This window comes from Agelaius phoeniceus, chromosome W, assembly GCF_051311805.1.
Source record: "Agelaius phoeniceus isolate bAgePho1 chromosome W, bAgePho1.hap1, whole genome shotgun sequence".
Taxonomy (NCBI): Eukaryota; Metazoa; Chordata; class Aves; order Passeriformes; family Icteridae; genus Agelaius; species Agelaius phoeniceus.
In genome coordinates, this window is record NC_135301.1 from 2,286,938 (window position 1) to 2,312,929 (window position 25,992).

Consider the following 25,992-nt stretch of genomic DNA (forward strand, 5'->3'; position numbering starts at 1 on the left):
TCACAGTATCACACTGCTAACTCCTGCTCCAGTCTGATCCCCCCAGACAGTGAGTAATCCCTTCTCCACCACAAAGGCACAGGATGCAGATGCTCACCTTGAGTAGGACTTTCCCAATCAGGAGTGACCCCTCAAATGCCATTGCTCCCTCAGTATTGCTCCTGTCCCACCTGGAATGTGGCCTCTGTGTGGGCAGCAGGACAAGCACACGCAGGCAGGGGTGGGGCAGGGCTCAGATGCTTTAAGAGTCTTACTGCAAAGCCCAAGTACAGCAAAAGCTATCCCAAAATTTCCTAATTAGCCTTTAACACTCACAGCAATTTTACCAAGTTTCAGCATCCCCCGGTCCCCCCGTTGGGTTGGTTTAGCACATTTGTTGTGGCACAGAAGAAAGTCAGACACTGCCCTATTTTCCAAGGAGCTCTCTTGAAATGAAAGGTAATCACTGCAGTGTTTTGGCAGACATAAACACCCGTCTGTTCAGGAAACCCAAATCTGTCCAACCACCTCGCTCATTCATCCATTGATCCTGTGGGAAAGCAGCACCAGGCTCACACACACCAGCCATGGCAGGTGTTCATTCTGTGCACTGAATTTTCCTGAGTGTGTGAGGGACCCCTCACACCTGCACAGACACTGCAATGAAACCTGGTCACCACTGCATCCTAAGAACAGCCAAGACCTCAGCTGTCCAGTGAAAGACAATGGAAAGAAACAAGGAAACACTTCATTAAGTGTAATCAGTACTCAGTGACTGAAAAAGCTTCAAAAACCAACACAACTACTTGGAAATTCTAACTTGTGCCAAACACCTCAGAATGTAGAACAACCCCCTGTTCATCTTAGGAGACTGAGGTGACAAAGTGACACTCCCAAGCCAAATGTATGTAAAAATTAGGCTGCAGTTTGGTGCCTGTCCAAGCTGCAAGCCAGGAAGAAAAGCCTGGGATAAAACTGTAGTGCCCTAAATACCCTTAGTCTCCAAAGCAGCAGAGAAAGGAAAAGCATCCATTGACAATTCAGTGCAAACCAGAACGTTTAGCTGAGCCTCAGGATTGTATACACACACATCAGCTTTACTTGGAACCACACAAAAGTATGAATAAACTTTTGCATTGATGCTCATTTCAATCACTGAAGCTTGTTGATTTCCAGAAGGAAAAGCATCAATAGTTAACAGTTCAGCTGTTAGAGACTTGCTTATTTCAGCTCTGGAGTGAAAGGTAAATATTACCTCAGATGTGCACCCATAAAGTAAAACAGACATTACAGCTGGGTAAGAGCTGAGCACACGAGCAACTACAACAGGCAACTCAACTCCGCTCAGCTTTATTCCAGCCTGAACAGAAATCAGAAGTTGGAAAACAGCAGAGGTACAACAGGTTAGTCAGGACTTTGGCTAAAAGGTCACACAGACAATGTGAAGGATCTGCAGGAGGGGGCAGGTCTCACAGGGACTAAACACTATTAAGCCCCCCCAAATGTGTACACAAGCTGACACCCCCAAGGAAAGGCTCTACTGCTGCCATGCAGCACCAGGCCAAGCTGCAATGCTGTGTTTACCTGCTGCTTCCTTAGACCAACTAAATCAGGACAGCTCTCCCAGCTGCCCTGCTCCTGGACTTTTCCTGCCTGTCCTAACCTGGACCAACACACCACGCTGTTACAGCTGGTCACCAACAATGCAGAACAAACTCCTGAAAGTGCCTGAACATTTCCTAAGGTTGGGAACGATCCCAAAGGGGTTCCCGTGGAATGCCCCTGTATGAAAACGTGATCACCTTGGCCTGGGAAGCAGCAAGAGCCACAAACCACAGAGCCATGGCTCACCCCAGCTGAAGCACTGGGCAGAGCCAGTGACGAGCTGTGAACAGAGGAACCCCAGAACCCGTACTGCTGCCAGCTGCCAGCCAGGCTGAGGCTGGGGCACTGTGGGTACAGAGCTCTCAGAGGTGCTTTGCTTCCCTGGCCAGACACCAGGCTGGGAAATAACACTCCACCCACCTGCAGTTCCCTTGGCATTTTGAGATGATCAGATCAGGACGTTCCCAGCTTCCTGACCTGAAAATTGTTGCGTACTATTTCTGGGCACTGTTTAAGAGATGCCGTATTCCAACCCAGATATTGCTTAATTTCAGAGCAGGCAGACATGATCCCTACGGTAAATTTAACTGGTTTTTAGTGGCCTTAAAGTCAACCAGAGTTCACACCTTTCTCAGACCACAACCACCCTGTGCCGTGCTTCAGCACACAGCTACGTGCCTAAATTATTATCCAGGTGGAAGCCCTGCTGAGGTTCAGAGCCCATCTTCTCTTGACATTTATTCTAAATATATTACAGCCATGTTATTTCCAAACTTTTCGAAGCACTGCAGCCCTGGTGGGTAACACGGAGCGTGATGAGAGTGGCTGTGAAGCTGCTCATGGGAACACCATGTGGAACACCGTGTGGAACGTGTGCCAGCAGGGGTTTGGTGGGAAAGAGGAGAGAGGGACACGGCAGCTGCCTTAAACCTGCTGATCCTGACAGCTAAAGGCCAAAGGCACCGTGCAAGATCGGATAAACCCACTTGGCAAAGCCAAATCCCAGGCTCTCAAGAGGGCGTTCTCACCTCCACTGAGCACTCAGCAGCCACTCTGGTACAACAGAAGTCAAAAATTAAGCACAAATTAAGCCAATTTTCCTGATGTAGTACTTAAAGCCAGCACTTGAGATGTGATTGCCTTTGCTGCCAAGTCCTGGAAAACTGCTCCAGAAGTGGTCCAGACTGTCTGGCTCAGACAGCACCACATTTCCCAGCACAAATACAAGAGCTGCACACAGCAACAGGAAAAATACAAGAGCAGAAACCACTGCTGCCTTCTCAAAGAGCTACAGGAGATCACCTGTCTCACCTGGAGAGAAAACTCTTCTGAACTGTACTTTTACCAAAGGCTTAAAAAATGAAAAGGACCCCAAAAAAACAGAGAATTTGTGTTCATTAAAGTATTGTTGATTATCAAAAAAAACCCAAAAAAACCTAGCAGCAAAACACAATTTTATTAATTGAAACAAAGCACATTTAACTGCTCTTGACTAAAACCTTAAAGTATTAATTAGCCATCATAGATATCTCTCTACACCTCTACACCTAAGGCTTATTAACTCTCTGATCTCATTCTCATGAAAAAAAGCTACAATGATACTTTTATGATATTCCTCTATCATTTGATTATATGATTACTAAAATTCTTAGCTGGAAAGTTTCAGCAATCTTTCTTTCTTTCTTTCTGAACTGTAATAAAACTCTCTTCATTCATATAAACTTTCAGAAATTCTGCCACTTGCCACTGTCACCACTTCTTTCTTAAGCAAAATATTTTCAGCAGCACTTCCCAAGCATAACTAAAATTCTACCTTTCATTTGCTAATAATGGCAACTGACTATACTTTTGCAGTGGATCTCTGCAATCTGGCTCTGATATTTTCACTGATATTCTTAATCGAGAATATTGCACTGTAACCACAGAAAAAAAACCCTAATTGATGTGTGTGGGGGTGGTTTTCCTACTCCAAATCTGTAAGTGCAGGTAGAACAAACAACACGGGTGGCTTATTTCTTCAAAAATGATCTGTTATTCTTTCCCACCAGAGTAAACAAACACTGACTTTTCCCCCAGGCAGCTCGATACAGCAGTGTCAGATTGCACTTTCCCTGGTGCCTTCCCTCTCAACTTTCATTTTACGGCCCAATTACTGCCCTGGGGTGTCAGTGCCAAGCCTGGAGCACAGGGGAGGACGAGGAGCTACACGAGGCTCCCAGGGTCACACACACTCCTCGCTCTCCAGCCTGGGACACCACAGAGCCAGGGAACACGCAGGCTGCTCCCGGGAGCCAAACCTGAGCTGAGATGAAGGGATTATGTTCTGAGCTGCAGTTGCCCAGATGAGGCAGTGGTGCTCCAGAATCAGCACAGCCAAGAGACAAATGTCTCCTTCCTGGCACACATGGTCAACCACAACTGGATCAGTTAAACGGATTAAGCAAATCGCAAGCCATAAGCGCCAATTATTTAAATCCTGAATTATTTGTCTTGCACTGCCGCTGCTTATTTAAACATAACAAAAACCCAAAAACCACCAGGCACCTCTGCCAAGATCTGCTATACTCCTGAAACCCAGTAACAGCCAAGAAAACTGCGGACAATTTTTGGGAAAACAGAACTAGTTGAGCCTTACTCTGTTCATGACAGGAAAATGGCTTCCTACTGAGCTGCCCACTGTAATTAAAGGGTGACACACAGGAGGGCTGCAAACAGGAGCTGCTCCTGCTCTCAGCTACCAAAGGCTCTCTACCTGCGATGGACAGAGCAAATGCCTGCTGCTATTATCATGGCTACATTACCAAGAGCCTCTGGAAACATGGGAATCCATTCTTCCTTAGACACATAAAACAGGCCTGAGCTGTGAGAGGATGTGGAAAATGTACAAATGTGCTAGAACAGCCTCTGTCCTGTGTTCTGTAAGAAATGAAGGCATTACCAAAAAAAACCCTCTCAGAACAAAAATTAAACAATCTTCTTATGAAGCTTCATCATAACTCCCCAAGAAAGAACAGTGAGGCACAACAATGGAATGGGCTCAAATTCCCAGCGCAATAGTCAGTAAGCACCACTAACTTCTAAACATTCTGCACAATAATCTGCTCTGTGGAGCAACAGAAAAACCTGCCCTCTGCAATCCATGTAACTGCAGCCTGCGATGCCCAACCAGCCCTCCCAGAGCTGCAGCATGGGCAGGAGCACAGAGGAGCACAGGACCCTGCTGACGTGGCCAGAGCAGCTCATGTCTCTGAAGCCACCCGTGAGCAGGTGCCACCTTGGCAGCTCATGCTCAGAGCTCTGCCCAGCAAAGCCAACCTTCCCCTGCCCACACCACGCACACTCTGCCACGGCAGGAGAAGGGCACTGTGCCAAAAACACTTTTCCAAAGAACTCTGGCTGAAACTCTTTGCTCAGAGCCCTCAAGCCACCTTCCTTACCGGAGTTTCAGAGACAGAAAATCATGGAAGTATTTCTCATACCAAGTTTGGGAAATGTTGCTCTTCAAAAGAGCAAAGAAAGGTGTTTTATGAAGCAGCAGCAAAGTACATAGAGTACGTGCAGAGCTGTGGCACACCATGTGTAACACAAACACCTGCATGCCTTTGATAGCTGAGGATTCAAAAGGTACAGAATTTCAAAAACAATGGCTTTCCAGCTGAGAAACTGTAGAGGTGAGGTCAGCTTGGTAAAGCCAGCAAGTGAAACAAAGGCAAGTTTACAGCAGGAGGATTGTTCCAAGGAAGGGGGGCTGTGGCTTTCCAAAGCACCAACAGCTGCCTTTTACTGCTTGGAACTTGCAGAGGGCCCCCCAATGCTCTGGTGGCACTGCTGCTGCCTGGGGAGGGTGCCCAGAGCACACTGCAGCACCCCTGACACCCAGGGACTCCCAGCAGGAGCATTCCCAGAGGGAGGGGCACCTGCAGCTGGGACCTGCTCCTGCAGAGCCTGGCAAGCACGCAAGGGAGGCTGGGGAAGCTCTGCTGTGCTGTACAGAACCGAGCAGAGCAAAACCAGTATAATTAGCTGGCAAATAGTTCATTAATGCTATCTTGCTGCAGACACCAGGAACCATGCAAACAACAGACCTCTTACTGTCTCCACCGCCATTTCTTCTCTGCACTAATCTACTTATCCACTTATCCTACCTTTCTCCTTCTGCTCAGAGAAATGTCCTACTTTCTGTTTCTTTTTCTCATCAATAGCAGTTCAGATTTTTGGATTCCACTATCTATCTGTCATGACCAATTTTTCTGTTTAAGTGCTTTCTTGGCAGAAAGCAGTTAAGAAATACAACACTCAGAAAAGCCAAGTACTGTTAAAGTAGAAATGCTCTTCTGTGCTAGGGGGATTTATATTCCCCCTAAAGCTATTCCAGTGCTTCTAATATATCCTGGAGAACTGCAGCAACTGAGATCTGAGGGGCCTGAGATGCAGAATGTATCCAGCTCCTGCAAGCATGCTGGAAGATGAACAGCAGGATAGCTAGCTTTAACAGGAAGGTTAAAATGGTCACCTTTTAAAACACTTTCACCTCCTCCTGCAACTTGAAGGCAGCTGAGAAAGAAAAAAGATGTTCAGACTGTGACTTCTGTGGGAATTGAACAGAGACAAAACTGAAGAAATCCATAGATTCTCTCCCAAAATCTGTCAAAAATGGAACTGCTGTTTAAATAAATAGCTTGAAAAACAGAGGGGTTAGGGGAGCATCACTTCCAGAGGCATAAGGTGTACATATTCTGCACAGATATGCTGAGTAAGCAAAATTGGAAATTTTCTAACTAATGATTCTTCTCTGTGCAGCTCTTCTATGATTCTGGTCAAATTTACTGGCATTTTTCATACAGATTCGAATAATTCTCAACTCAAGAACTCTGCAGCAAAAAACTGGTCTTGAAGAACAATGAAATTTTAGTCATTCATCACACTGACGTAACATCCTTCATTAGCGAGCACTATTCCTGAATATGCACACTGCTCGTTGCAAAGCAGCACTAAAATAATATAAAATGACTCATGGCGAAGCAAAAGTCCCCAGCAGAGACACTCCTTTCTGCCATTCCACCCTCCCCTTGATCCACACCATGCACTGGCCCATCAGCCACTCCCAACAGTTCAGAGCAGCCTCAAATGCCTGCAACAATCCCCACTGTAACCCGAGCATGACAACCCAAGCTCACCGGACCAGGGACAGTTTAGAGCCAAATGTTTGTGTGACCCCTCCAGAACCCCCAGTGAACCCTCGTGGGCACAGCAGCTCACACTTACACAAGCTGTGATTCCCCTGCCAATGAGCCCTCATGGGCACACCAGCTCACACTTACACAAGCTGTGATTCCCCTGCCAGTGAGCCCTCATGGGCACACCAGCTCACACTTACACAAGCTGTGATTCCCCTGCCAGTGAACCCTCATGGGCACACCAGCTCACACTTACACAAGCTGTGATTCCCCTGCCAGTGAACCCTCATGGGCACACCAGCTCACACTTACACAAGCTGTGATTCCCCTGCCAGTGAACCCTCATGGGCACACCAGCTCACACTTACACAAGCTGTGATTGCCCTGCCAGTGAACCCTCATGGGCACACCAGCTCACACTTACACAAGCTGTGATTGCCCTGCCAGTGAACCCCTGTGGGCACAGCAGCTCACACTTACACAAGCTGTGATTCCCCTGCCAGTGAACCCTCATGGGCACAGCAGCTCACACTTACACAAGCTGTGATTCCCCTGCCAGTAAACTCTCATAGGCACAGCAGCTCACACTTACACAAGCTGTGATTCCCCTGCCAGTGAACCCCTGTGGGCACAGCAGCTCACACTTACACAAGCTGTGATTCCCCTGCCAGTGAACCCCTGTGGGCACAGCAGCTCACACTTACACAAGCTGTGATTCCCCTGCCAGTGAGCCCTCATGGGCACACCAGCTCACACTTACACAAGCTGTGATTCCCCTGCCAGTGAACCCCTGTGGGCACAGCAGCTCACACTTACACAAGCTGTGATTCCCCTGCCAGTGAACCCCTGTGGGCACAGCAGCTCACACTTACACAAGCTGTGATTCCCCTGCCAGTGAACCCTCATGGGCACACCAGCTCACACTTACACGAGCTGTGATTCCCCTGCCAGTGTGGTGGCTGTGTCCAGCTCACACAGTTACAGCTGCCTGTGTGCCCAGCTGAACTCCCTCTCTCTGGGGAAGCTGAGGGTGCACATCTTTAGCAGCAACAGTCCAGAAAACTGCAGTTTAAGTTCACCTCAGTAATCATGTAGGATCAGGCCTTTGTCTAAAAATGACGTGCTAGGACTGCAGCAGTGCTGTGAAAGCTCTGCTCTCCCCAGGAGTGTGTGAGTACCCTATAGACTGCCAGGGATGAGCAGAGCAGCAGCTCCAGCCAGCACCTTGCTGCAGCCCTGTTACATCAGGAGCATCACCAGGCTTTTCTGGATCATGATGCAGTGCTTTAGCTATGTGGGCTGAGGTTAAACAACAGAGAAGCCGTGGCAGGGAAATCAAAGTCGTGAAAGGCTCTGCAGGCAGGGAAATGAGATTGCTGGAATGGAATCAGGGAAAGCACGCTGACATTTATTCAGCCTGAATTTTCCAAAGGTACTAAGTACGTTCTTTCAACTGGCTGATCCCAGCAGCACTTACACTCAAGAAGGCATTAGGCCTGGCAATATGTGACATCATATTTTTACTTTAATGATTTTCCTAATGTTATGGAAAAAAGCAAGATCCACTGTAAGAGTTCTAAGACCACTTTTCTGTGACACAAGACTTTGTTCTACTGGGTAATAATCAGAATCCTGAGGGGAAACATGGCTGTGCACTGACCAGAGGGAACAGTAAGGTAATTCATGCTTAGGCCACTTGACATGCTAATTAGTGGACATTAACTACTCCTAACTTCTGCAAATTAATAATCATTTACACCTACACATGTCCAAGTACTTTTTCCTTGCTGAGACCAAGAACCTTCACACCTGCTTGATTTTCAAGCAACACATTTGTTTGTAACAGAAAGGAGAGCCAAGATGATACTGACTTGTTCATGGGGATCAGTCACTAATATTTACTGCCAGATTTTTTATGGTGGATAATTTAAATTGCAGTCAGTTGAAAACCCAGTGGGTAGCTGGTAATATGAACTCTCTGGGTGAAATTTCAACAACACAGGAAAAAGCTTGAGAAGTTTGTTCCACTCTTTTTTCTTTTTTTTTTTTTTTTTTTTTTGTTTGTTTGTTTGTATTCTGGAATTCTGCACAATGATTTGATTAGAGCAAAAACCAGAAAAGCCAGAACTCCAGCACTATTGGCTGCAAACGTCTGGTCAGAACGGCCAATCCCCATTAAATTTAGGAGCATAACAAAAGGCGAGGAAGAGTTCTGGCCAGCTCCAAGCTCCCAGGAAGCCTCTGCAGGAGCCTGCCTGTGCTGGGAAGGGAACACACGGTGCCAACTCCCACATCAGCTCCGTGGAGAATGGAGCTGGCCCTGCCAGCCGGCGGCTCCGCATTCCTCCCTCTCTCCCTCCCCTTCCCGCATCTGTTTTGGCTGCACCTGGCACAAGGAGCCCAAGTGATGTCACCTGCCCAACCAGGCCCTCTGGAACCCAATGCTGGGACACAAACAGTGCCCAGCACAGCCAGCTCGGCACCTGGGGGCACCAGGAACCCACAGCTCCGGCTGCCATCCCCTCCCAGGCCTTCCCGAGCAGTGCCAGGAAACGGGACCAAAACATTTCACAGGGATCAGGTCCTACACTGGGATAAAGGTGCATCCATTCAGGTGCTACACTGGGATAAAGGTGCATCCATTCAGGTGCTACACTGGGATAAAGGTGCATCCATTCGGGTCCTACACTGGGATAAAGGTGCATCCATTCAGGTCCTACACTGGGATAAAGGTGCATCCATTCAGGTCCTACACTGGGATAAAGGTGCATCCATTCAGGTGCTACACTGGGATAAAGGTGCACCTACTCAATGAGAAAGGAAAGTTTCTCACATTCTTACATACAGGCTGGCCAAAGTCGGGCAGTGGGTTAATTACACTGAATTCACAGGATTTACAAGCTTAGACAGGGACAGCAACCAAAGCCCCTACAGAAACTCTTCTCTCCCTCCTCTTTTTAACTGAACCTTTGTGAAGGGACAACAAAGTACCCAAACCCCAGCACAATGCAATGTTAATTCCCTAAGGAAAAAACACTGTGAGGCTTACTTGGGAGAGGGCAAGAGCAAGAGTAGATTGATTGCAGTTCCCTCACTAAATATAAAGCAGGTACGATTTGCTTTCCTGTAAGACATTTGCACTGAGGCACTGCTGCAAGGCCAAAAAGATATTAAAAAATGGTGACATCAGAGCAAAACAAATCTGTTAAGACCAGTTCCCACAGTGCAATGTTTCCTGGAAGGTTTTCCCTACTCAGCCAGTGTGCCATTCCCCACATCTGCAAACAACAATAGAAAATTGTATTTCATTTGCTCAGTTAAGATCAGGTGTTTTTACACAATAAATTAAAAACATGTAATAGACCCCAAATAATGTCACCACAAATTAACTGATTACTGAAAACCTCTTTTTCATACTTCGTGTGTTACTAAACCCTTTCAGAAATTGCTGGTATCCAGCCTCACCTCAGAGACAAGGCAACTGCTCAAAAATGGAAATAGAATTTATTTCATTATGCAATTTTTATGCACAGAGCTGACTCACAAAAGTATACTTAGGCCCCGGATAACATCCAAGCTAATAATTAATTATGCTTTAAATTACATGCAGTGTAATTCCTAATATTTCTCATTTTACCTGTTCTTTTTTAATGCTGTAGGTATGACTGCACATGACTCACTGTGAGCAAAAAGGGCAGAAACAAGAAGAGACTGACTATTCGATGGACACATGTAAGAGACAGAAGCAACCACAGAGTCAGCATCAGATTGATTTTCTAAAATAAATCCCAGGTTGAAAGGGAAGCTGCAGCTTTCCACCAAAGCACTGACAGCTCTGGGCTCACACCACAACACAAAGTGCAAATAAAATTTCATTTTATTTGAACGACTCATTCTTTTGCCTTCAGCTCTGGAAGCCTCTCCCATACACCCTTTTAATTTTTTCATTCCTTTCAGAGACAAAACCTGGCTGGTCATAATGCCAGTTTAATTTATTTTTCTGTACCTAACTGCTGTCTTCTGGAAGCTCCCAATGTCATCCTGGTATTCACCCAGGACTTCAGATGAAGACATTACATACAGTAATGTATTTTACAAAGAGACTTAACCTGGAAACTAACTAAACAGGATAGATTTGGCTTTGGAATAGCTGCTGAACTAAAAACTTCAGTTCGCGTGCAGAACTTCTGTTCTGTGTATGTGTACAATACATGCACATTCTGAAACTCATCATTACTTGACAGCTTTTCTCAAATAGAAAACCAGCTGAAGAGCACAAAAAGCAATCAACACTCTCTGCTTTCTTATCTGTCATTTTCTGTGGCTAGATCCGCACCAAGGCAGCTCTGGCTGGCACCTGCAGCGTTAAACCCGTGTCAGCATTTCCATTATAAATTCTCCACTTTAGAGACTGCTGTGTACCCAAACTCACATACAGATTTTCCATGCAGGAGCAAGGAGTTTATTACTGCTATTTAAAAAAGTGATACTATTTCCATCTCTGCTACTCCAAGTTTTATTCTGGTTTCTTCACAGAGAACTACCAACAGATACAGTTTTCAAGGAGAAAAAGAAAAATGCCTGACACAAAATTCAGAATCCCAGGGAGCTCTGGGAATGTGGAGGGATGAGGTAAAAAGACAGCATTGCCAATTCTTGACTCTCTGAAAACTTGACTAAAAGTTACAGATGGGTTTCTTAATTCTGCAAGCTAATTTACACTACTTGCCATGAATTATTTGTCTCCCACCCAGAGAGGGAGAAGAAAAAAGGTAGAATTTATTCAGGTCCTCAGTACTTGCTGCCTTGAAAACCAGCTCCTGCTCTGCCCAGGTCTGAATGTGCCACCTGCCCCCTCCCCAATGGCCAGAGGGCTCCAGAACAGGCCTGCAAGCTGATGGACACCAGAATCAAGAGGGTGATTTCCTGTTGAGAAGAACTGATTTTGTCCTTAACAGAAAAGCTAGAGACCCAGGGAATGGAATTCATCATCCTCTACCTGCAGCTGTTAACAAAGTCCTTATCTGCAGAGAGCAAAGGCTTTCCAGATGGCCATCTGCACTGCTTGCAGAGCAAGTGGAGAGCCAGGAAATTCACTGCGCTATTCATTTGAACCATTTAAACCTCCAGCTAAGGCCACATGAATTATCTCCTAGAAATGCCTGTTAGGGGTCCAGGTAGCAATCCCTGAAGCAGAAGCAATATTTATTCTAAAATGATTTCGAAGAGAGGAGAGGAAGAGCTGAGCTGTGAGAAATGCGGGCTTGCCAAACCCAGAGGTGCCACTTCTGTTTGTTTCCTAAATATAATTCAGTCCTACTCCTGCAACACTTTGTTAGGGCACGCTGGTTTTTGCTCACAAAGATGCCTTTGTCAGCTCTCTCCAGCAGTTGTCCAATACATTTTTGAAGTGTTTCCCACAAATCCAGCTCTGCACTCACAGCCCCCAATGATAAACAACAGCAGTATGTGGGATATGCACAGTGCACAGACATTCTATTGCACGGCATATAAAATATCAGAGCAGGCAAAAGAATTTGCAACAAGGCTTCCAAATAAAATTTTTCACAGCCTGACATGAGCTCAGCCTTTACTTAATATTTTACCCTGTCTGGTAATGAAAGACATCCTGCCTGCCCCAAAGCGCTTGTCTAAAAGAGCAGATATTTGAAAGGTCACAACCACTCGGAGCAGCAGGACTGCAGACGCCCGCTCGGATGTTTGCTCTGAGATAAATCAGGCTGCAGCAGCTGCTGCTCCCAGCCCCGGCCCAGGCCCTATATCAATCACATCCACATAAACTTCTTGCACTGGGACACACCACAATTATTTTCCTTTCACACTATCAACTATGAACCATGGCAACCTCTCCCCTCAGCTCAAGAGATCAGGTATATCAGGCACTCCCTTACTCACATCACAGATCTTTCAAACAAACTTCTGTGTGACAGATTAAAAATGGCACCTTAACAAGTAATGTTCTGTGGTCAAAAAATGCAACAAAACTTGCACCAAAATTCTTCCATCCCCCACACTTCCCATGGCATCCTGCCCAGTCCATCACCTCTACCCACAGTATTTCTGGATTTACTACAAGGATGAGAAACAACCCAAAAATGTTGAAGTTTCAGTTAGTTCTTTTCCTTTGAGAGTTTCTGCCCTGCAGGATGCAGTGCCACATGGGCTGGGCACCTCTGTGCCTGCCATGCTGCACAGCTGCCTCAATCCATTCCTCACGGTCACTCAAACCAAGAGCACAGAGGAACGAATTTCCTCATTCTCCTCTGGGAACACTGAAGCATGTCCTTGGGATGGGAATTGTTACTACAGGAGGGATGAAAGCAGGGACTTTGAGGGGAGATGCTTTAGGAAAATGAGAACTGCTGCACAGACCCCAGGGCACATCTCTGCAAACCTCTGCTGCCTCTGTGCTGGGTCTGACACCTCACAACTACTTATAGAACTGGGTCTCCATGAATGGCTGATCTTGGAAAGGAGCAAGGGATAATAAAGAGGAAAGGGAAAGTCAGACATACTTTTTCCTGCTCCCTTACGTGTCCTGGAACCAAACCTGTACCAGGAAGGGATTTCTTTCTATTTTACACTTTCAAGAGCTCCCAGAAAGAAGGCGTCCAAAAGCTTTTCCATGGGAAAGCTGCAGAGTCAGCCCTGGCCTTGCTGCAGGGAGCAGCTGTCCCTGTGCTGCATTTCAGTGCCTGAGAGCACAGGAGCCATGGAGCCTGAAATCTCCTCAGAGCCCGTGCCACAGCTGGAGCCAGAGCTCGCTCTGCTAAATACAGCATCCCCGAGCTGGGAACTCGAGTGGGCCGTGTTGGATTGCACAGCAAAGCAATTTAAGCAAATGACTAATCCAAACCCTTCAGGTTCGTTCCTACTTTGGGCGCTGAAAAAGGGACTGAAAACATCAACCATCAATCCTCACCTCCTGTGACAAAGCAAACCCAGAAGATTAATTTTGCCATCCTAACACCAAATCTAGGCAAATCCAAACAACAAGACTGTTTACTGAGTTGTGCCAAGCCACTTGCACTTGGACTTGGATCAGGACTTGTGGCATACAAAAGGCATGACATGTTTTTCACTTCCAGAAGGAAGAAAGAAAAATTACTATAAGATTACTATAAGAAATTACTAAAAAAGATTATTTTTTCCCCAGACTTCCTGGTATCTTAACTAAGTCAGTACTTTGATTGAAATCACCCTAAGATTCCCAGAGTTTTAACAACTACTTCATTACAATACACATTTTAGAAGTGTGTAGAGGTACACGTGTGTCCATTACATTTAGAAAGTGCCAAAGTATTTGTTTTTAAAACCAGAGCGCACAAAGAGTTCTTCATGCAGCAAGATCCCAGCCAACTAAACTAACAGGAACATTTAATTTGCTATTTGAATGCTCTGATTTAAAAAAATCTTTCCAGCTGACATAACAGCGAATTAAGAAACATGTGATAGCAAGATCTGAAAATATTACACTGGATGTAATCATAACTGAGAGCAAAGTTACATTAGATTAGAAATAAAGCTGATTTGTGGTTTTCTCCACAGAAAGGCAGAACATTCCAGCACTACCAAAGGAAGTGCTGCAGTTGGCTGCAGCCTGGCAGCCTTTGTAAGGCAATCTGTGTTTTAGCAGCACAGCACACCCAGCATCATACTTACTGCGGTGCCGGCTGCCGCAGGACACGGGGTGCCACGACCCTCCTTACCAACACCCTGACTTTGTTCTTCCGGCCCACGCGTGACAAGAATCCTGAAGTGCTGCTGCCTCATGTTTTGATCAGGTCTGATTTTAAACAAGCATCCCTGCCCTTGAGGCATCCGCTCTACTGAATTGCTTCTAGGTATTTCTGCCCTGTTCCTGCTGTTTCCAGGCAGCTCCAAATTCAGCCCATCACCTGTGGGGTTAATTCCTTCTTCTGGTGGCTGGACAGGGTAGGAAGTACTCCTTTCCAGCCGTATCCGAGGGTACCTGACCAATCTGTCCCCTTTTGTTCCGGTAAAGCCAAAGTTACCTCCACCTCCTGTGCCCGTACTGCTTGCCTGTGGCTGCTGTAACTGGAGAACAAAGAACTTTTTCCCTGAATTTGCTGACACATCTGGCACATGCTGCAAGGACCAGCGCCGGGGTTCAGAGGTGGGAGCACTATTTGGAGCCTCAGGACCAAAGGGAAGTAGAGTAACTTGAGGCACCTCAGCACTTGAGGCCCGATGCTGAATCCTCACACCGCTTATGTTTAAACCCGAAGCTGCTTCACTCGCTTCTTCTCGTTGGGCAGTCGGCAGAGCCTCCTCGCTCTGGGGATTAGCACTACAAAACATTCTACGGTTACAGCAAACACTTCCATCTGTCTGCTGCCCTAACTCTTCCAGCAGCCTGGGTGAAGAACTTTCAGCAGTCACCTGTGGAGCGCTCGGAGAAGAGCGCTTTTCAGCGGGGGATGCGTAATGCTCCCTGAAGTCTGAGAATTTCCAGGGGAGCATCTCCTCCGGAGAGTCTGGGGCCGCGCACTCGTCGGCGCAGCCGTCGGCAGCCTTGCGCTGCAGCGAGATCTGCATGGACGAGCTCCTGGTGGGGCGCGCGTCGACGCCATTCAGCAGCTGCGGGATAAACATGGATGTGCTCCTCTTCAAGGAACCCGCTTCGTGCAATCCTCCATCGCCGCCGTCCTCCGCTCCGTGCCGCGAGAACGCGTGAGGGCTGCTTCTTCTTGGCAAGGTGTGGAATGCCATGAAAAAGTCATCTTCTCTCTCCCGGGCGAGGATCTCCGATTCGGGGGCTGTGTTGCTTCTCCCAGAGCCAAAATGAAACCGCAGCCGATGGGCCATGGTTTTACAGAGAGGAGAAAAGGAGAGGGAGAACAGCAACAATTCAGGCACTGCCAGAAGTTAAAAACCAAAGACATAAACTCCGAGAAAAAGTGTCCCATCTGCCAAATGGTTAGCACTGCAGCCCTGGGAGCGACAGATAGCAGAAATAGCCCAAGTGGCAAGCGGCATTCCAGGCATGATTGGGCAGGAGCAGTCAGCGCTCCTACACACACGGTGACATAGGGTAGGGTGGTGGGAGTCACGTGGCCTGGTTCCCCCTCTCCAATGTAAGTGTGTGTGAGGAGTTTGTTTTTTCCTTTTTTTTTTTTTTTTTGTAATGCCAGCAAGAGCCTGAAACAGCACCTTCCCAGCTGCTCCTTTTCCATCAGGGAGGAGCGGCCCCAGTGGGAAAGCTCTCGCAGCTGACGGAGGCAGCGAATACACTCAGCACTGCTATAAATCTAAACCACATCAGATTCACAGGACAGACTTGGAGAAAGCACTTGCAGAAAAATGTAACTACAACAAAACACTTCCATTTTGTGTTAAAAGTTTAAGTCAACACCACATGCAAATGAGGAAAATTCTTTCAAGCATAACACTTTGGTGTGTTACCGCTCTGGGCTGTCATGGCAGGACAGAAATAAATACAACATGGTTATGCTTTCCATTTTAACCATGCTCATAACACAACTAAGCAAAAAACTTTTGCCTTTAAAAATCCGCAACAGCAATATAACCTGCAGTTCTCTTTGAGCAACTACAAATTTAAAACAAAGCAATCATACATATGGCAAAGACCTCTCACACAGTAAAACCAGCAGAAACAAGCAGGAGAGCAAGACAGAAAGCTCCTTTTCCAGATTTACCAGGCAGTACAGGTGAGGGAAAAGCGGAGCTGGGTGTTGCATGTCCGTTTGTACCGATTTGTCTCAGACCCTGCACAGAACTGCCTGCTCCTGGCTGGCCTCCAGCGAGGGAGTCAGCAATGCCACCACACGTGGCACTGCCAGCACGGAGTACAGTTACACTCTGAGAGCCAGAAGAGCTCAGGAGGACAGGCAGACAGGATACACCAGAACGTGAAGCAACCACCCTAAATCAGCTCTGCTACAACAAAGATACTCAGTGCCCTGAGGGCACTCACACGTGAAGGGACACTTCTCAGCACATACCAGATAAGAAACTCTGGTTAACCAGAAGCGCAGCTCCATCTCAAGGCCTGGACAGCTGTTCCCTGCGAGAACTGGAAAGCCTAAATCTTGTCAACAGCTCTGAAAACCTGTATGTGGCAGGTCAGTCCTCTGCCATCTGAACTCTGCTTGCAAGCAGCTTGCTTTCAAAAGCCAGAAAATTACCAATCCCAAGAGCAATGGCAGCTCAAACTGATCAAACTGCCAGCAGCCAGCACAATCGCACAATTTTTTTATATGGATTATGAGACGCAACAAAAATGTGAACAGCTTCCACGCAGCAATGGTCCTGGAGATTGCCTTGTAGAACTAGCACAGGTGTTGGTACTACCTTATTTTTCAGCTAAAACATGTTACTCAATAACACAGTCTTTGCATCTAAAATTAGGCTCCATCACATTTACTCTGTTGAGATTGGGAATAGAAAGGCAAAGACACATGCAGAGACAGAGTGTGCTTTGGTAATTTGGGAAGAAGAAGGAACAAAGTCATTCCAACGAAAGCCATTTAAGTATTGACAGTAAGTATATGAGAGTAAAGCCAAAATAATCAGTTCAGTGTCTTCTCACTCTGTAAACACAACCTGATGGAAACCTGCTATTCCAAACCCCCCAAAGCAGTCACCTTGCCATAGACCTCCTGCAAGGAAAGCCATGGCTCCTAACCCCAGTGCTGCCTTGGCCAGAAGGTTCCAAACCAAGGACAGACTGACTTTGGAGGCAGGACCAGAAGGAGAGTACACACAAATTGGTTCAACAATAAAAAGTGCTTAAACTGCCAGGGAAAGGCCAGTACTGCAAACCCAAACTCGAAAATCCAAAACAGCATGTCTGAAATGAGTATCCCAAACCTGTCATTTTCCAGCTGTCACTGCATACAAGGTTTTTCTCTAACCCACCTCCCTGCTCCTGTGGCACCTTTGCATTCCAATGGCACATGGCAGTTTGAGTAGCGCAAGTGGTCATTACGATCATTATATACAAATAAATATGCTCCTGGTCAGCCACTGTAGAGGCACAGTGCCACCAGTTCACCAGTTTACTTCCTCCTGAGGAAAGATTCAGTCATTCAGCTGCCAAGTCCTCTTTCTCCCCAGAACACAGCTTGTGTGATTTCCTTTGCTCTTTATTTATTAGGAAGATAGAAGGAAAGAACCTATTTGTTGAAGCCAAATGCTTTTACACTGTCTTTTTTTAATGAAAGTATCTTTGCAACTCTGATCCTAATCTTCAGAAAGTAAACAAGTTTAGTAAAGGTTGTATTGCCCCCAGCCCAGAAAATGTTAATTCCTGATCTCATGAACAGAGATGGTGTTACAGTGTTCAAAAGGCAGACCCCCCAAGAGCCATCCACCAGTGTGCCACTGCACTGGCACCTTTAACCCTGGATGTACAGAGGGACACTGCCACTTTTCCCATGGATCAGAACTGTAACAGAAGCTATAACAGCAGCAGTCAGATGGTGAAAGCCTCCTCCAGAAAAGCTACTGCATCAGCCAAACACAGTGTAAGACAAAACCCACCAACAACATGTGAGCGTTGTGAAGCGGAGATGAAACCCAAGGGAGCATCATCCTGCCATGACCTCAAACCTTCACACATGCATTGTGCAGCTCTGAAAGCTGATGCATCTCCCCAAGCAGGATGCAGAAACATTAAAGGACTGGAAAGGGACATGAACATGATAAAGCTGCTGCTTTATCAGCAACTAAAAGGGTCAGGACTTTGGTTTGAAGTGGAGAGGCCTGCAGAAGGACAGACTGAGGGTTTTGCTGTCAGAGGGCTGGGTGAGGATGACCATTTTGGTCTGACCCAGAAGGGCACTACTTTAGTGCCCTTTTAGTCCCAGCTCAAATGGTTTTTACACCTCTATTTGTGTTTCTTGGCACACTCACTGAAACAACTGTCTGAAGACACCTCTAGCTGTGTTGTGTTTCTATCAGCTGTGGCACACAGAGCCTGTGATTAGTGTAACACAACTAAGACAAGTACTCACCAGTCTGTTTTCATCAAACACCTCAAACAGAAGCCGATGGTTGGTTGGGTTTACCTGTGAGAAAATCCAAATGTCACTGCAAGTTCAGGAGCTGGACAGTAACAATCTGTGTACTAGATCAGGCAGCAATCAAACCAAGGTAATTAGGACAGGACTAACAGGTCTGATGTAAATCTTTACTCGAATTGGAGCACCAGAACCTTACTGCAACTGGGAAGAGCCTGGCAGTTGATATGAAAGCTTTTATTTGCTGTGCTCAGTTACTGCATTTCCCTGGCAGAGGAGCCCAGTCCCAAGGCTCCCTGACTGACTGATTTACGAGGAGCAAGAGTTTTGCTGCATTTCCTTCAGAACTGCATATTCAGCTATGTTTCTAACTGTCCATTGCTCACCATCTCTAGCCCATTTAGCAAGCACCCTTGGAACACCCAGCAGAAATCTCCCCAACACATAAAACAGCAAATATACCTCCAGAAAACTATTTACTTAAACTGAAGCAGAAAGACTGCCAACATTTAAAAAGACAAAATCAAACATAAAAAGAAACCTGTCAGAAAGACAAAACAGCTGCTATTAAACGACAACAAGTTTTATAATGTTTAATCCAGTTGCTCTATTTTTTCAGAAAATCTTTGCAAGCTTGGTTACTATGACCAGCATGTTTAATTAAGAAAATTTAGAAATAATATACCACAATTCTGTGGGCTGGAGATGGACTTCTCAGTTTTGAGAAAATCAGAGAACTGTGACACACATAAAAGGGTCTCAATTACTTTACAGGTCCCATTATTTCTGAGGACATTCAAGACGTTTTAACAGAGCATCTGTGAACTATACCAGAGGTTTTGCAGCAGTGTTGTGCATTCCCTTTTCCTGAGATTTTAGATCTGCATTACTCAGAAAAGCTGTTTGGTGCACATGTCCCAGAAGCATTCCCATGGCACATTCCACTGGTGGCACTGCTGTCCCAGAGCTCCCCATCCTGGCAGCAGCTCCCCACATCCACAGAACTCCCGGCCGAACAATCCACCACATCAGCCCTCAGGCACTGCTGGAGAGTAATGCCTGAAACCCCCTGAAATTCTGCCTGACCTGCTTCTGCGGGAGCTACAGCTGCACTAAAAGTCAAAAGCCAACTGTTATTTGGAAAAATATTGTCTGCAACTGAGTAGCAAAATTACTGCCCTTCACAATTATATAATTGCAGGTTGGGAAACAGTTTCCAAGGAACCCGAGGCCAATTCCTGCTGAGCATTCCATCCCCTCAGAAACACAACAGCAAGTACATCAGGGCAAGCAGGTCTTTGGAGTAAACATATAAACAAATACACAATAAGATCAGCTGTACAATCTATTTGATAAACAAAGAGAAAACAAGATTAGCTGTGCATGTTCTAATAATGACTGCAAATAAAGAGAAACTTACTCTGAAGTAAAACTCTTCATTCCATTTAGGGTTCAGTGTCTGTAAAAGAAATAACAATATTTACATCAAATGTTTATATTTTCTGGTGTGAATTATAAAAACATACATGCAAGTGACAGTTTTCTAGTGAAATAAAAGAAAAGCATGTAATAAAAGAAATTGAAAAATATACTGCCAACTAGAAATTTTCTATTGAGTTAACCAAATGTGGGAGGATATTTCACTCAGATGATCCTAAAATAGACATTAAATAAAAATAGAATTTGATGATTAAAAGACAAATCATTGAGAACCTATAGAAATAAAATCTGAAGACATTTCATTCTTGAGATTCATTTAAACCCAGATGAATTTTTTAAACACAAAGGTAACTTAAGGGCTACAAGAATATGCTCAGATTTATACTGTGAAATAAACAGAAAAATTAAAAAAAAAAACTAAAACAAAAAGAAACCCCAAAACCAAAACATAACAAAAAAGGTTATTCCTTGGAATAGGTAAGATATTCTTCCAATGTCCTCCCATCCCAAGGATTTTCATTTTAACAACCTGACTAAAATGCACAGAATGAACGTGCATATAGATTGCCAGCTGAAGTGAGCTCAAGCATGACATAATAAATTTACAAAAAGAGATGAGAACTACAAACAGTAATTTGGGCAATTCAGGCTTGGGTAAGTATAAAAACAATTGGACAATATGTCCAATGTTTTTGTGCTCATGCCAAATCATTCCCTCATGCTCTCACACAGCAGAGATTTATGGGCAGAGCTGACAGGAAAAATTGGCTTTACACCCACGACAATTCTGTTCTAGCAGAGAAGGGGAATCTTGGCTGTTTATCTTACTCCTTGCTATAGATCCAAGAGATTCCTCATATGCAGGGCATGAGGGCTGATTATACTGCATCTCTCTACAAACTGGGAATACAGGAGCTCATGGCAGAGCAGGAAACACTCCTTGAAAGAAAAGACCACTGGAAAGGGCAGGTGAATTAATGACAGGAAGAGCAGGGATGGGCTTGTGGGCGCAGAGAAACTTTCAGCTGTTTTCCCTGAAGGAGCACAATGTATTCAGTAAAACATAAATTAAAATGAAGCAGTAAGGAAAACAATGTTACATTTTAACTACTTGTATTTATCAAGTGCTACTGCTGTTGCAAGAGAGGGTACATACAATTTACCCAACAAAGCACTGGCTTAACCTGGGTTTTGAGGGCACTACTGCCCATTGATAATCCATTCATTCTGACTGCTGCTTAACCACAGAGTTCAGGGAAATCTGATGGACAAGGCAGCAGAGTCTTTGGTAAATGCCTGGTAACTCACAGAAATCTGTCCCACCTTTACAGGCCCCACTCTTAGTGGGCTGAGTCAGAAAGTGCAAACTTAGTGCCAGCACAGGAGAAGGAACTGCAGGAATGGCTCCATACAGGACATGAGCAGGGAAACAATAACAAAAACTCAACCTCAAGAAGAGCCACATCCTAAAAAGGGCAAGCACTGCACACAAGGCAAGGACTGCCAGCAGTCAAGCTGAGCTAGACCTTCCTCGGGTAGTCAAAAAAGGGTTTTCATTCAATCCTGCACAGAAAAGGACAACATGGAGAGAAATGATGCTCCTGAACACCAGAGCTCAATGGGGAGACTGGGCATTCTCAGAGATTGAGATATTTTTAATATTCCATATGGGAAAGGTAGAAGTCTTTGGAGCTCAGCACAGTCAAGGTGAAGAAATTGAAGAAACTGGATAATCTTCATCTGAACTTTTAAATTCCAGCAGGTATCTAAAGAACACACTGAGCACATTACAGGAGCAAAGCCAGCAAACAGCATATACAGTTTTGTCTGCTTCAGAGAGAACCTTTTCAGCAGGGCATTCCAAACACAGCTCCAAAACGAAGCACAGAGCATTAATCAAACCTTACAGCTGTATTAACTATGGAGGGAGATAAACTGAAACAAAAAGCCTCAGAAATTTAACCTGGGTAGATCATGCCACATGAAGCTGATATTCTTCTGGTAACTTTATTTTTTCAGAGTAAGGAAACAATGTGCATTTAACCCCTTTGGCTGTAATGAAGCACTTCCAGAAGCACAGTCCAGCTGTGCAGTAGGATACAGGACATGGAAAAGGAGAACAAAAAGGGGACACTGCAGTTCCTTCTGCTGCTCCAAAAGCACTCCTGCAAGGCAGTGCTGCACAAAGTTACCCATTCAACTGAGGAACACAAAAACAAGGAGAAAAATGAGAAACTTGTGAAGGGTTAGACACAGTTACAGAGCTGAAGGAGGTAACTGCCATGCAGTCATTCCTCAGATCGACTGTACTTGGTTGTTTTAAATTTCCACCTTAGGAAAATACTTTGAAAATGGAAATTTTGAACAGAATGATCATTTCTGTTGGAAGTCAGATAAATGATAATTAAAACAGCATTTCTCAGCCCTTTATTTCAGCCATGTCTTCCAATGAAATAAGAATTTGCAAAAAGAATCTGTCAATGATGCAGCCAAGCTTTGGGGAACAATATGCAACATCAGGCTCAGTCTCCAGGCCAGACAACACTGAGATGCAGGCACTTGTTCTCAGAGTTTGCTTAGGAGACAAGCACATTATCCAGCTGCTAGACATGAATGTAATGATTTTAATTAGTGCTGCATTATGTTATACAATTGTGTTCCAGTGTTCTTAATCCTTCCGAAGCCATGGAATTAGAAAGAGTATACACATACCTTTTTGATAGTTTTTGTCTGCACAAGAGCAAGTTCTCTGTTCTCATCTGCTACATACAAGGAAAGTTTCACATACGGGTCACTGTAAAAGAAGACATCAGATTTAATGGCCTGCAATTGTACAGCCAAAGAGCATTGCAGAAGGAATTTTTCATTTAACTGGGTAACAACAGCACCTCCAAACACTCCTAGTGGAATTGTCTTCAGTGAAAGCTCAGAACTCTGGTAAGCTACTGACACATTGAAAATGAGTGTTTGAATGTAAAACCCTGCCCATAGCAGCAGAGATCATTCCCTGCAGCTCTGTCCCTGCTCCCACACAGCTCCTGCCCACAGGCATGCCCGTAGCACTCCATTAAAACCAGGCAGGGAAAATGGGAGCCTGGAAGAGACTGGCTGCAGCTAACCCCTGGAGCTGACACAAGTGCAACAGGAAGTATTTGGAAGCAGTGGTTGTAATTGTTTTGAACCATCAAACCGAGCTGCACAGCATCAGCAGCGATTCAGACAGGGCAGAGAGTAACCTGCTGCAGTAGAAGCTGTTCCTGCCCACAGCAGAGGGTGGAACTGGATGGCCCATAAGGCCCCTCCCAACACAAACCATTCCATGGTTCTGTGCTCTAGAAGAGCATCCTGTAAGAACAGATGAACCTCACACAGGTACAACGTCAGGAGGTGGAACCAGAGCAGAGCCTCTGCTTGAAGGGGGGAAATGGGTGCCTGAGTAAAACCAGGACCCTGACCTGCTCTGGTGCTTCCCTCTCAAGGCTGCAGCACACTCTGCTGGGTGGTGACCCAAGGTTTCTTGAAAGTATCAATGAGAGACACTGACAGTACCACCAGACACTCAGATTTACCAACCAAGTCACTGAAATGCTGATACTTTTTGAAGTTAAGGAACTATTTTGTGACAGTATCACTACAGAACAAGCAGCGCTTGCATGTTCATTATACTGGATGTTCCATGTATTGAATACAAAATGCCACAAAGGTGGCAACAAGAATAAACAAGACATCTTGTGGGATTGATTATTCCCATCAGTAGATGCACATAAATGCATCTACCTAATCTGCAATTAAGTTGAGCATTAAGCAGCAATGTTTAGAAGACAGCAAAGCATCATTGTAATTATAAAGAGATGCTGGTGCTGCTTTGAATTGCCTCATGTACCATACTAATATTGACAGGTATCCTCCCAGATTTGGGTTATCAATCCATACTTAGACAATGCTCTTTTCAGGAACCCTTAGAAATACTGCAATTTTTTAGTGCTAAAATACCCTGGAAGAATCTTCTGCCTACAGAAAATGAAAACTGTGGCACAGTGGTAAAGATTATTTTTAAAATCTATTTCTATTTTAAAAAAACTAGAGAATAATTAAGTTTATTACAAATTTCAGTAAGGAAATTTTGCTTTTACTGAACAGACTACTGACATCTCTGCCTGCTCTAAAAGCGGGACAGAGTGAGTCAGACTGAGCTGAGCAGCCAAGCTCTTGGTCCCAAAGTTGAAGTTGGAGTTTACTCAAAGGACTGGATATTTGAGACTGTTTACTTACATGCATTTGTTTACTCAAAACGATCTGGAGAGCAAGGAAAGCTGACACTGCCCCAAGTGGAAGTGTCTCACACAGCCCTGCCCTGCAGCCCTGCTCTGCCCCCGGGCTGCCCAGCCCCAGCGGCAGCCCAGCTCTGCACGGAGCTTGCACGGGAACGCAGCACAGAAGGGGATTTCAAAGGGCACGCTGGAAAAGCTTAGGAGTCAAAGTGACACTGGATGAGCAGAACGAAGCCCTTCCACTCACACAGATAACATCATGTATCTGACATGTGGAACTAACAGTTCTGCACCTTGCTAGGAAAGCTCACTGCAGAGGTCACTTGGAGGAAAAGTACTGGGTTTGCCTGGGGAAGAGGATCAAGGATTCAATGTGGAAATGTCGCAAAACAGAAAACTACAAGTAGAAAACTTTCTCTACATCAATTTTTACACTAGTACCAGTGTAAGATGGCTAAAATGCCATCTTAATGAAACCTGTGGCACAACAAATTGGCAGTCATGGACTGCTAGGAATCTGTTAATGTAGGAAATGTCCAAGTGGAATCTACACGGTGTTCTGGTAGAATCACTGTAACACCAGAAAATGGACACAGGAAATGAACTGCGAGCCTGGGGACATTACAGATGGCTAGCACATCCCCAGAGTTCCACTGGCAGCACTCAAACAGGGCACCAACACAGGGGCACGACAGACTGACAGAGAGCTGCCCAATGCAGCACAAAGGGCGACCCAAGGGAAGCCACAGTGATAACAAACCTACGCGTAGGGCAACAAAGAGAAATTTCAAAGCACCAAGTCGTGTTTAAAAGAGAAATGAGCCCAGTCACCATCATACCAGTGACTGGAGATGAAGGAGAGTTGATTTGTGGACACCTATCTAAAATGCTCCTTGCTACAAAATCGAAAATTATTAAAAGCACCAAATCTCATCTATCCAAACATGATTGGCCAAAACCTAAAGAGAACATCAGCACCTGCCAAGATCAGGAGAACCTTGAAACTGGTAAGAGTTCTCTAGAGAATAAAAGGGAATCCTAAGAAAATGATGCTAATAATCAAAGTTATATTAATCATAATCATAACTTAGTACAAAGAGAGTTTTGCAGAACAGCCATCAAAACAATCTGAGGGTTTAAGAAATCCTTTTCCTGACCTCAGGAATCCCTCAGACATCCAGAATTAGCTATTTGCCATGGTTTTGTCAACTTGCAGTATCTGGCATTTTCTTAAAGCTCATGCAACTGTAGATATATAATTATCATCTTTCATTTGAATCTCAGCATGAAAAGGCACGCTTCCAGCTCTTCTTCTGGAGGACAATAAAAGCACTGATGACTTAAAAACTCCAGCAAAAAATCTCAAGGAAGATCAGCCTCCTTTAAAAATCACATTACTTTAGAGCAGTGTGAAACTGGGGCCAATGAACAGTGTCCCATTTGTTCACTTGAGTCTGGAATCGCATTTGCTCTATACTTTTGAAACAGTTTTGA

The 25,992-nt window shown here is 45.2% G+C and overlaps 1 protein-coding gene across 7 annotated transcripts in view; it reads right to left on the reverse strand.

The window, feature by feature from the left end:
* The window catches only part of LOC129132782 (E3 ubiquitin-protein ligase NEDD4-like), an 81,267-nt gene that overhangs the window by 29,021 nt on the left and 26,254 nt on the right, over positions 1-25,992 (reverse strand). For 4 of the 7 annotated variants that reach the window (XM_054652202.2, XM_054652201.2, XM_077193156.1 and 1 more), the window contains 3 exons: positions 22,940-23,021; positions 20,208-20,246; positions 18,782-18,835 (listed from right to left, as the gene is read on the reverse strand). In XM_054652202.2, the coding sequence (XP_054508177.1) occupies positions 18,782-18,835; positions 20,208-20,246; positions 22,940-23,021 (175 nt within the window). Of the gene's footprint in view, positions 1-14,444; positions 15,999-18,781; positions 18,836-20,207; positions 20,247-22,939; positions 23,022-25,992 lie in introns of those variants that run through there. The other 3 variants (XR_013185975.1, XM_077193153.1, XM_077193154.1) reach the window with 2 other exon arrangements.